Below are 12,864 nucleotides of genomic sequence, written 5' to 3'. Positions count from 1 at the left end.
AAAATAAATATTTAATCAACTAATTGTCACACAGTCGAGATATTTGGCAGAAATAGTTGTTTTGACATCCTCTCTTAACTAAAACATTTTCCCAAAAAATCTGAGATGGGTGGTAGACGTTTCATATTTTTTTGGGTGATCTGATGTGGAATGACCCTCATATATATAAAATTAAAAACTGTACAATACAATACCAGTAGTCTAGCCAGAGTAGGCAGGAGTATAAAATGACGGCTATATCCAGCCACTTTGGAACACTAAGTACATTTGCACTTTGACAAATTGATCTAGGCTGGAGTAGTACCAAATTAATGTATTACTGTGTATTTGTGCAAATATCTGTGTGGCTACCACTATGACTTAATATCAACGTTGTAAAATGTAATTAAATTTTTTGTAACTTGGTTTGGGTTGAAATCAAGAAGCAATTTTGTGTTATGTTTTTGTTTTTTTAGAGACCAGTGTCTATAGAGCTCGACATATTGGATTTATAATCAAAGCAACATCTCAGATATGATTCATAGAGGAACTGGAATGGTGAAAAATTACAAAAAGTACAGGGTTTATTTTTGACAGCCATGTCTTTTTGCAGCTCAGTATCTGAGATTTTAGCACACAGGGATAACATTTAATACTTTAGAAAAAGCAGCAAGAAACATGCTGGGAACTGTAATTTAATATTGCTTAAGACAAGTTGGTTCCAACTAGGGATGGGCGGGCTTGGTTCCCCGAGATCCGAACCCGCCCGAACTTTACCTATTCGAGTACCGAGCCGAGCAGGCTCTGTACTCTCGCGCCAATTCGGATTCGAAATGGAGGCAAAGCGTCATTGTGACGTCGTCGGATCTCGTTTCTCGCGATATTTTAAATCCAAAAATACCCGCCCCCACAGCAATCCATCGCCATTTGACAGAGGTAGAGAGCAGGGTTAGATCGCAGGCAACGTTAGAGCAGGGGACATTAGAGCAGGGACAGAGCAATTATTCTTGCAATTCTTCAAGCAGTAAGAGAGGAGGATAGAGGCATTTTTGCAAACATTACCAACTGTTTGGGGTGTCATATTCCCTCCTACAGAAACTATTTTCTGTCTGCAGAAAGTATTATCTAGCAGCACTATCTATTGAATATTTTGCACTACAAGTGATTTGGGCTCATTAAAATGGATTCAAATCATTCCACATATGATCAGGATCAGCAAGCAGGTGCTGGCATCAGTCCTGATGGTAGTCTTCCCTGTACGTCATCTGGTAAAGCCTATGTAAAAGTACATAGTCTTTTTAAATCAGGGAAAAAAAAACACACCCCAAAAAAATAAAGTATAAGTGTAGGGTGCAATCTACCCCCAAATAGGAAAGGCACTTGGGGCATTTCTATATCACGTAGACTCTTGAAAAGGCTGCTGTTTTGTCAATTTCCCAACAAGGGTAGGGTGTCAGACTTTCACCAAACTGCCTTTTTCCATTTCTATTCTACAGACTATAACGGCTGAATGTTTTCTATTTCACTACAAGTGGAGGGCGAAGGGGGGGGGGGGGGGGGGCGGGGGGTCTGATACAGACAAAAACCAAACTGCCTTTGTCCATTTCTATTTATATTCTACAGTCTATAACGGCTGAATTGTTTTCTATTTTACTACTAGTGGCGAGGGGGTCTGATACAGACAAAAACCATACTGCCTTTGTCCATTTCTTTATATATTTAACTATAAGTGTAGGGTGTAATATACACCCAAAGACGAATCAGGTTTGTGTGCAGAATTAAAGACGGCCTACCAGGGATTAAACTGTTTTTTTCATAATTTATTAGCTTTAGAATTACCTTACTTATCCAAGAAACAGGTGGAGCACTAAATTAGGTTTTTTTAAAAAATGATTTTAAAACAAAATTGCAAAACAAAACAAAACACGAAAGTGCGGTTTTGCCAAAACCAAAACACAAAGGTAATCCAGATCCAAAACCAAAACCAAAACCAAAACACGGGAGTCAGTGACCATCTCTAGTTCCAACAGTTGTAGCGTTCTGCCCATATGCTTCAAAATTCCCTTCTTAGCTTATTGCACCATGCCAATAAAAAATGATTTTCCTTAGGCTTTTAATTATTACAATAGTAATTAAGATATTTTCTGCTCGTTAACATCCTGACCTGATGAAGAAAATCCAGGAAGAATGAATGTGCCTTCAGTTTATCTTCCAACTGATGCAAAAGAATAAGGGAAGTATTACGTAAGCCAGCTGCCTCTGTAAAGAAAGTTATAAGTGGGAAAATATTTGGCCCTCCTGAACCATATAACCACAAGTCATGATATTTTTTAGGATACAATAAAAGTAGTTCACAAATGCATAGACAAAGGAAAGCTCAGACATCTTTATAGGAGCAAGGATGAGCAAACTAATAAATGTAAAAAATAGTGTATTCCACAGGCGCAAGATATACCACATGGTGTTTGATTCAAATTAAACATACACATACATACACTTATGATGAAATAAATATGTATTCAATATGTCCTTAGAATCGTTCACTCCTTTATTGTCCAGTGGAGAAAAAGAAAACATAATATATATAGTATAGTGTTTCTTCCAAGTTTCTCGAAAATATGATGTTACCATGTGTGGGAAACAAAGAACTGAACAATAATATAGTGTAGTCATTTTTATATTACTTGGCAACCCCAGAGAGTGTTTCTAAACCACTAATCTTTTAGTTAGTGCTTCAATACCAGTATTATTACCACCAAGTGGAATGAGTGTGAACAAATTTTGTTTCTGGGGTAAACACCCCATTATAAAATTGTAATTACTTTGTGTACAGGAATGAATTGCATTATCAATACTGGTAATGAAGCACCAACTAAAAGATTAGTGGTTTACAAACAAACACTATTTGGGGTTGCGAAGTGATAAAAAAAATTCTACACTATATTATTGTTCGGTTCTTTGTTTCCCACAAATGGTAACACTTTATTTTCGAGAAACTTGGAAGAAGCACTATACTATAATGTCCGGTGGGGAAAAAAAGAAACTGGACTGAACGATACTAAGAATTTATTGAATATGTATTTAGATCATCATAAGTATGTGGATGTTTAATTTGAATCAAACCCTATGTGTTATATCTTGCGTCTGTGGTATACACATTATTATTTACTATGAGTGGTTTTAGAGTGAAGTGCCACTCTGTGAAATACTATGGCTGCATTAAATAGAAAGCGCTGTTAAAGAATATTTATTTATTTAAAATAAATGTGTCTGATACATGTGTAATTATCCCTTGCATAAACATACCACCTATCATAAAAAATTGCACTTGAAAATTTAAAACATAGCTCTATGTATCAAAATATATCAATAATGGTAGCATCAACTTATAAAAACAAAACCAAAAACATTGTTCTCCTGACTGTTACTGTATATCTTGTAGAAGAACTTGTATTTTTGTGCCCTTGATATACTGACAACCCAAACTTATTAAACAATAAACAAATTTTATATCTACCCCCCCCCCCCCCCTCCCCCCCAATATCCAAATCCCCCTTATCTATACATCTCTATCTCTATATATCTATACATCTTAAACATAAAAGCACAATTTGACCATATAACCACGCACTCGTTACCATATTATAGGACTTACCGTCTGGTACAGATTCAGCCCATCGGGGGTCAGAAGCTGGATAGTCATCAACCAAGTCCATACTTATCTGAGTCACTGCATTATCTAGTTCATTATCGGTTTCCAAATCCATATCAGGAGAGAATAGGCTATCCACCATGCACTGTGCCCCAACTACATCCTTCCTACAAAAAGCATATGTTACAACTTTGAATTATGAGCACAGCTATAAATAAAACACTGTAGAAGACCATTATAAACACAACATTGTTCATGTTAATTGCTTACAAAGAACATGCAATTTTATGTAACAGAGGAAGGATTAGTGCTGAACAACTACAAATACACACCAATGTTCTAGAAATGAAATCCTGCTCTATAAACAGGTTTGTAATTGTAATGCTTAATGTATTTTGTCTCTAATTTGGTCACTACTGTGCATGATATATGATGTAGGCATAACAAAACTTGAAAATGAAATGTGACTATTTCTCTCTGGCAATATACTTTATAAATAAAATGCCCAATACTATTACTTGGGCAACAAAACCAGTAAGTAACAGGTCCAAGTATGATCTGGTTGCTCAGTGCTAAACAACTAGATTTGTCCAATTTGGTCACCCAGCCCAGCTACTACTCTTCAACTAAACCCAAATTATTTATTTTTTAATCATTTTTTCATCATGGAGACTGTGCACTAACTAACCATTCAATGAATGTCGCAATCATTCTGTTAAATAAATCATTAATACATATATTTAAAAACATTGATTTCTATTTAACAATCTTTCCAACAGACTAACTTAGAATAAACTAAACTGATTTTATGCACTACTAGCCAGCTTCAGACATTTGACCAGCCCACATTCAGCAAAAGCCAGAGATAGAGAACTGAATAAAGCCTTTTTCAGAATGCCCGATGAAAGTCTTTTACCACTGGGGACTTTATCGGATTTGGGGATAGAAAGTCCCTTAGATTTGCTCTCCCAACACACGAGGGAGGAAGAATATTCTTTGATTGCCCAGAAAGGGATCCAGAGACGTATTGTCACAGCTTGCACTTCTTTGAAAATCCAAAAAATTGTCTGCACTGTATTTTTCACATATAGTTCCCCAAATAGTATGTCGTAATTTAATGGGAACCAGTTAATACACTATGTTACTCCTATATCAAAACTTGGAAATATATATTCATTAGACTTTTGGAATCTTCCCCACAAAATTCCCTTATTAATAGCCCATATATAATTCATGCGAGAGGAAAGAGGAGGAGGGGGGGCACTTTCTAAATACTCCTATTATAAACTAAGACCAAAAGAAAGAAGAAAGGGAGTATTTCTACATTGAGGCACACCGATTCCTGGTCATTTCGATATATAGGTGTTGCTCAATGTATTGTAAATATTAAAACACTTAGATTTCTGTAAAAAAGTCTTTCCCTTCACCATTTAGATCTCAAAGGCTAAATACTGTCATATTAAAATATAGTTGTTGAGAAAAGAGTAGAAAGAAAAAAAGAGTTTTTTTTACTTACCATAAAATCTATTTCTCTTTCTCCACTGGGGAACACTGCCAGACATTGGGGTATAGTAGTGGGATTGGGAGTTTAGGCACTAAAAACTCTATGATTTTTACTCCCCACCTCTGCTATGCCCCTCCTCTCCAGATAGCATTGTCTGACTGTATCTGCAGTTATTTTTCTTTCAGAAACCCCTGAGCTTTTAACAGAGTCTTGTGAACCGCTCTCAGCTCCAATACGTTTATGGGAAGAGCTGACTCCTGGGGAGACCAGAGTGCTTGAAACCTTAACGGTCCCGTGACTCCTCCCCAACCCGAGAGACTTGCGTCCGTGGTGACTAAGGTCCAGGGGCCCGATTTGAGGGTCTGACCTTTGCTCAGATTGCTCGTGGAGAGCCACCTTGCTAATGACAGTCGAGTTAACTGAGACAGGCGGATGAACTGCCTGTCCAACTGTTCCTGTGACCCCGACCATTTCCGGAGAATTTCTAACTGAAGAGGTCGGGAATGGAATTGGGCAAACGGAACCGCCTCGTACACAGACACCATGGTCCCTAGAAGTTTCATGCAGGAGAGCATGAACACTCGAGGGCGATCCAATAATACTCTGGTTCTCCGCTGGAGGGCGATGATCTTTTCCTGAGGAAGGAACACCCTGTGAACCATTGTGGGGAACACCAATCCCAGAAAACGCATGCGCTGAGCTGGTATGAGAGACGATTTTGGCACATTCAGAATCCACCCATGGTCCAAGAACTCCATTGTGGTCTGAACCTGGCGAGATAAAATCTCTGCAGACCTCGCCTTTAAGAGAAGGTCGTCTAGATATGGAATTATCGTGACTCCCCTTCGTCTCAGGACACTTGCCATAACGACCACAATTTTGGTGAACACTCGAGGAGCGGAGGCCAGACCAAAAGGGAGGGCTCTGAATTGAAAATGATCGGAACTCACCGCAAACCTCAGGAACCGATGATGCTGTTCCCAGATGGGAACGTGTAAATACGCATCTTTTATATCGATGGAAGCTAGAAACTCTCCCTCTTCCATCCCAGCAATGACTGTCTGTAGAGACTCCATTTTGAATCTCTGGACTACCACTTGCTTGTTCAAGGACCTGAGGTTCAGTATAGGGCGGAAAGTTCCGTCCGGTTTTGGAACCAAGAAGAGATTGGAGTAGAACCCCTGGACCCCTTTCTGGCCCCGGCACCGGAACCACCACTCCCGCACCCTGAAGCTTCGCCACTGCTTCCAGCAGGGCCTGACTTCTGAGGGGACAAGCGGGCACCGGTGAGGAAAGATACCTTGTTGGCGGAGACTGGATTAAGTCTATAACATAACCCCTCGACACCACTCCTTGAATCCAAGCGTCCGACGTGACTGACCACCACTGGCGCTTGAAGAGAAGAAGCCGTGCCCCCACCACGGGTACCCGTGTGGGGGCCAAGGAGTCATGCTGCAGGTTTATCACTGGGACGCGATGTTCCCCGTCTGGGAGCGCCCCTACCTCTGCCGCCACCTCCTCTGGAAACAGCCGGCTGACCCCTTAGTGGGCTGCCACGGCCCTGAGAGAAGGAGCAAAAGGACCGAAACCGAGCTTGACACGGTTTACGAGAGCCCATGGGAAGACTATTACTCTTACCTCCTGTGGCTACCTCAATCACTTTCTCAAGCTCCGGCCCAAACATAGTGACTCCATCAAAAGGCAGGATTTCCAAGGACCTTTTTGACTCAGCATCCGTCGTCCACGAACGTAACCATAGGGAACGTCTTGACGCCATAATAAGGCCGCCAATTCTGGCATTGACTGCTACTGCGTCCATGGATGCCTGTCCCATATAATCCGCCGTCTCCTGAATGTGCTCAGCGAGAACCAGGATGGCCGAGATCAACTGCTCTGCCCATATCTGAACCGCCTTATTTGCCCATGCAATTGCCATAGTGGGCCTAAACAAGCTACTGGAAGCGACATATGCGCCCCGGAGAGCATTGTCACACTTTTTGTCAGTGGGGTCTTTGAGAGATACTCTCTCCTGGGTAGGAATGGCAGAGGAAGTGGACAACCTGATAATCGGTCTGTCCACCTTAGGAGACGCCTCCCATTTAATACAATCCTCTGCTGAAAGCGGGTAAAAACTCTTAAATCTACCCGGCATAACGAACTGTTTACCTGGATTTAACCAAGCGTCCGTCACAATCTGCACCATCTCTGATGACGGTGGAAAAGACATAACCTGAGATTTAGTCCTTTTGAAAATGGAGAAACCTGAGGGAGTCGAGGGTGTAGGGTCAGCAAAACCAAGGCTATGCCTAATACCTAACACCAGACTTTCAATATTACCCACCGAGGTGGTCATAACACTCAGTGAGTCTTCCTCCTGAGTATTCAAGTCTACATCCCCATCTGATGGGATATCTGAGGCTGGGCTACGACCCTGGTTTACATCCAGTGAAGCCCTTTTGGCTCTGTGGGAGACCGCAAGTAGGCGATCATCACTTTGAGTCAGAGAACTCTGTGAGGAAGTGCCTGCAATTTTTGTCTGGTCACTCTACCCTGCTACATGTGTGGAGCGCTGCCCAGCAGTGAGAGATACCCGAGCGTCTGTAACCACATTCTGACGTATCTCCGCAGCCTGTAACATCACTGTAGTAAACTTCTCCATGGTTGCAGCAAAGGATTTAACCCAAGGCGGCTCTACCATGGCTACCGGTGTCTGAGCTGGGGTGGGACGCTCCTGAGATCCGGCCTCACAAGCAGCGCAAAGGGCACCTTTTTCATGCTGTCCTTTTGGAAGTTTTACTTTACACATGGCACAAGTAAAATACAATGCAGACCCTCCAGAGGATCCCCTGTCAGAGGACTCTTTGTTAGACATTACTGGTAAAATACAGTAAAAACTGATTATAACTAGACAGATAAATGATTATTGTCTAAACAGTTAATGTCAGAATACAGCAATACACAATTTGTAGCCAGATCTATATACCCGGGTACAAATCAGCCCCAAAAGTAACTTTTAACCTCTCCCGCTAGGCAGAACAATCAACCATGAATGTTTAAAATGATTTTGTACACAAACAAACACAGGATTTAACGATACCAGTCACAGAAGAGGTAAATGAGAGGAGAGAATGCAGCTGCTCGATATGAGCTTAAAATGGCGACTCCGCTGTGCAGGATCCTGAGAAGTGCGGGAAACGAAGGACCTCCTCCGGCTCCGCCCTCATCAAAAAAATGTCTGCTCCTCTCTATGTTACCAAACAGCTCATCTATAATATGGCTGTCGGTAAACTCTCTACAACACGCTTGTTACAGTGCCCAGGAGCGTGTGTGATGTCTGCCCTCCTCATGCAGCGTCGCTCTCTATAATAGAGGGAGCGCTAACGGACCCCCGCTGCTCGTTGTCAGGGGAGGTGGGGGTATGGAGGAGGGGGCTTGCCGGCTAGTCCGTCGGCGGGGAGAGATGGATCCTGGATCTCCCCCGCGCGACCTATCTCCGTGGGCACCTAAAGCCCTAATGGCGCTACCAACAGCTAATAGCTCGTTTCTAGGGGATGAACTACCGGCAAGACAGGTTAAAGGAAGACCCGGGCATCAGCCACTTCTTACCTTGCGCAGGGATCAGGGTGAAGGAAGCCCAGGACTATTCACCCTTTCTGGGACTTAGGATCAATCCCCGCGAAGCACCACTAAGAAAAAATAAAATAAAAATGTGACAAACTATCACTAAGAAAGTATAGGCAGGAGCCTATACCAAACTGGCCTAACTCCTAAGGCACTAAAGAAAAACTGAGGTATCTACTGGAGAGGAGGAGCATAGCAGAGGAGGGGAGTAAAAATCATAGAGTTTTTAGTGCCTAAACTCCCAATCCCACTACTATACCCCAATGTCTGGCAGTGTCCCCCAGTGGTAGGAGAGAGAAAAAATTGTTTTCTAAAATAAACTTAATAAAAAGTGAAAGTTCTACATTTACTTTATTAGTCGTTTATTTGCCTTGAATTCTATTCTATATTGGAGACTATTTATTTTAAATTGAAGCAATAGCAAGTAGGAAACCCACTTTCCAAGTTAAGAAACCTAACTCTGCTGACTGTAACGGTTCGAAAGGAGGCTCCTGCAGCACATTAAGGACCAAATTAAGATCCCAAAGGAGCCGTTGGAAGAACATAGGGAGGCTGGATATGAAGAACTCCCTGTAAGAAAGTCTTAACATTCAGAATCTCAGCCAAACGTTTGTGAAAGTACACAGAAAATGCCGACACCTGAACCTTTAGAGATGCTAATCAAAGACCTCCGTCCAAGCCAGCTTGTAGAAAAGCAAGAAACCTAGCCAGATGAAATGACTCTGAACTGCAGACGGTAAATTCGAGCCGAAACTGGCTTCCTAGCTTTGATGAGAGTATCAATTACCCTCGAAGAGAACACTCTGGATTTACACAGACTGGCTTCAAAAGCCATGTCGTTAAATTCAGCCGGGCTAGATCCCGATGTAAGAATGGTCCCTGAATTAGCAGATCTTTATGAAGACCCGGACCTACTGCCATAAGAAGAATTTCTGGAAACCAGACTTTTCGTGGCCAAGCTGGAGCCACCAGAATGACTAGCCGACCTCCCTGCTTGACTCTCCGAAGGACCCTGGGAATCATTGATATGGGAGGAAACAGGTAACCTAACCTGAAGTTTCATGGTATTGTCAACACATCCACTGCCACTGCCAGTGGATCTCTTGCCCTTGCGCAAAACTCTGGAACCTTCCTGTTGAAACGCGACGCCATCAGATCTCGATCCGGAAGTCCCCATCTGTCTACAAACAACTGAAAAAAATCCGGATGAAGAGCCCATTCTCCTGGCAGAACTTCATGCCGGCTTAGATAGTCCGCTTGCCAGTTCTGAATTCCTGGAATAAAAGTACTGTTGACAGCTCAGGAACGTATTTATCGTCCCAGGCTAAAATCTGAAAGGTCACTTCCATTGCGCCGGTACGCCTGGTGCCTCCTTGCGTGTTTATGTACGACACTGCTGTGGCATTGTCGGATTGAATGCGAATCGGCATTCCTTTGCAGAACACGCTGTGCTCCTTGTAATGCCTTCAACATGGCTAACAATTCTAGAACATTTATGTGAAGAGCAGACTCCTGCACTGACCAAAGTCCCTGTATTCTCAGGTGAAGGGCCACTGGCCCCTACCCTCTGAGACTGGCGTCCGTGAACACTAAGATCCAAGACCACGGAGCAAAGGACCTGCCTACCATCAGATTGTCTCTCACAAGCCACTATCTGAGAGACTGTCTCGTCTCCGGGGATAACACCACCCCCAACAATCTAACTTCGGATGGGACCCTGTCCATTTCTTCAACATGTCCCATTGAAAACACCGAAAGTGGACTTTGCCGTAAGGGAGAGTCTCGAAAGACGCCACCATCTTTCCTAACAGTTTCATGCACAGAAGGACTGACGGCCTCCTGCAGGACAGAACCCTGTTTGTTACCTCTTGCAGGGACCTTATCTTGTCCTCTGGAAGAAAAACTCTGACACGCCGTGTCCATTATTAGTCCCAGGAATGACATCCTTTGACAAGGTAGCAACTGTGACTTTAGGTGGTTCAGGAGCCAACCATGTCTCTCCAGAACCTGAATAGTAAATTGAAGATGCTTTTCCAACAATTGCGCTGACGCAGCTTTTATTAACAAATCGTCCAGATAGGGCACTATTTGCACCCCTCCAGCATGAAGAAAAGCTGCCATTACTGCCATAATCCTTGTAAACACCCTTGGGGCTGTTGCAAGCCCGAATGGAAGAGCCCTGAACGGATAGTGAGTCGATTCTATCGTTATTCTGAGAAGAGGCTGATGTCCCTTCCAGATTGGAACATGGAGGTAGGCGTCCTTGATGTCTATCGACGCCATGGACTGACCCGCCTCCAGACCATTGATGACTGATCTCAGAGACTCCATCCGAAACGAAACTACCCGCAGGTGAAGATTTAACTGATTGAGTTTCAAAACTGGCCTGAACGAGCCATCCGGCTTTTGGACCAAAAAGAGGTTGGAGTAAAACCACTGCCTCCTTTGATCCTCTTGAACCTCTACAATGAATCCTTGCGAAAGAAGCGAATTGACACAGTGGAGCACTGCCTGTCTTTTGTGTGGATGTCTGGGCAAACTAGTAACAAAAAACCTGTGAGGAGCTGGTCCCACCAAATCTATCATATAACCTCGTCATGATTCCCTGAATCCACCCGTCTCCTGATGAATCTGCCCCCTCATCTCTGAACAGCAGCAGACGTCTACCCCCCCTTCCTCCAACAGAGGAGGGCGGGCGTCATGCTGCCGGTTTATCCAGAAGCTTAGTGGAGGAGCGTCCAGAAGAGGAGGATGAAGATGATCTTCACCGAAGAGATTGTCTCCTACCTCCAGAAAATCTTGATCTAACTGTCTGACCTCTGCCAGACATGCCCCCTGAATGCCAGACATGCTGTCTGAAAGAACTAAACCTTGGAGTCCTAGACTTAGGAGAATCGACAGGCAAAAGGGTACTTTTTCCTCCAGTTGCCTGCGAAGTCATGGAGTCCAATTCTGGACCAAATAACACTCCACTAGCGTAAGGAAGGGATTCTAACGATCTCTTAGATTCCGCCACCACATCCCAAGGCCTCAACTATAATGTTCTCCTAGCCGCTACAGCTGCAGCCGAAATAGAAGAAACTGATGCTGAATTCTGGGCCGTTTCATACAGGTACCCTGCATTTTCCTTTAAGTGCATAGCCAAAAGAAGCAGCTCCGAATCCTGCAAAGAGGGGGGGGTGGGGTCCACCATCAACCATCCCCCTTGCTGTCTCTTCACCTCCTATTGCAGCCTGCCGGCGATCTCTACTTCTTTAATAAGTAGAATGGCCTCATTTCATAGCTCGCACACCTCCTTCAGTGCTGCTGCTGTCCGGCACATACCAAGTTTCCCCTCCTCCTTGGCTGAGGAAGTGACTTGGTACCATCCACAGAGCACACCCGTTTGTATTCTAACAAAGTAAAAAAAACAAAAAAAACAGATCAAATAAAAATAAAAGCCTAACACAGTGAAAACTATCACTGTTCAGCAGCTCTATTCTTCAGCCCAACTCCTTGGGCACCTTAGAAAAAACTGAGTTCCGGTGGGAGTTGGCAGCTTGGAAGTTAACTATTTAAGTGAGAAAATCCTCCCTACCCTGCTCAAGCAGGGTTAAGCAGTGTCCCCCAGATGGATGAAAGAGAAATCCTGTTAGAGGTCCCTACCTCCCAGATGATGCTGCAGTCACTAGTGACCGCGAAAACTGTTCTTTATTCTCCTCACTGCAAAACATCCTCTGTGACTGGAGGCACTTTGGCGTCTGAAGTTCACGGTAACTGGTGCACTCAAGCCTTCCCAGCAGCCTCCCAGAATAGACTGCAGCTCCTTCGTGGTTTCTTGTTTTAATAGACTTCTATATACTGCACATAGGGGTTTTTCCCAAATCAAAGGCTGGCATAGATCTAAAGTTTACTCATAAGATAATCAAGAGGGGTTTCCCAAATCACCGCCAATCTCGTAAACCCTATATATTAGCAGAGGAACTGCATTAAACCAGCTTCACTAATTTATTGTTATGGGAATCTACAATATTTTTTAAACGTAAGAATGACATATTATATAACAAATATTCAATAGATTGTAAGCTTGCGAGCAGGGCCATCTTACCTCTCTGTCTGTATCACCCAG

At 43.2% G+C, this 12,864-nt stretch overlaps 1 protein-coding gene across 2 annotated transcripts in view; it reads right to left on the bottom strand.

Moving 5' to 3' along the window:
• Positions 1-12,864, bottom strand: part of NUP133 (nucleoporin 133) — a 125,524-nt gene that overhangs the window by 56,817 nt on the left and 55,843 nt on the right. For both annotated transcript variants that reach the window (XM_075203302.1, XM_075203303.1), the window contains exons 13-14: positions 3,635-3,798; positions 2,144-2,238 (exon numbers count right to left, since the gene is read on the bottom strand). In XM_075203302.1, coding sequence (XP_075059403.1) covers positions 2,144-2,238; positions 3,635-3,798 — 259 coding nt within the window. The remainder of the gene's footprint in view (positions 1-2,143; positions 2,239-3,634; positions 3,799-12,864) is intronic.

The sequence above is a fragment of the Mixophyes fleayi genome, chromosome 3 (assembly GCF_038048845.1).
Source record: "Mixophyes fleayi isolate aMixFle1 chromosome 3, aMixFle1.hap1, whole genome shotgun sequence".
NCBI classification, from domain to species: Eukaryota; Metazoa; Chordata; class Amphibia; order Anura; family Limnodynastidae; genus Mixophyes; species Mixophyes fleayi.
This window is presented reverse-complemented; position numbering and strand designations above follow the sequence as displayed.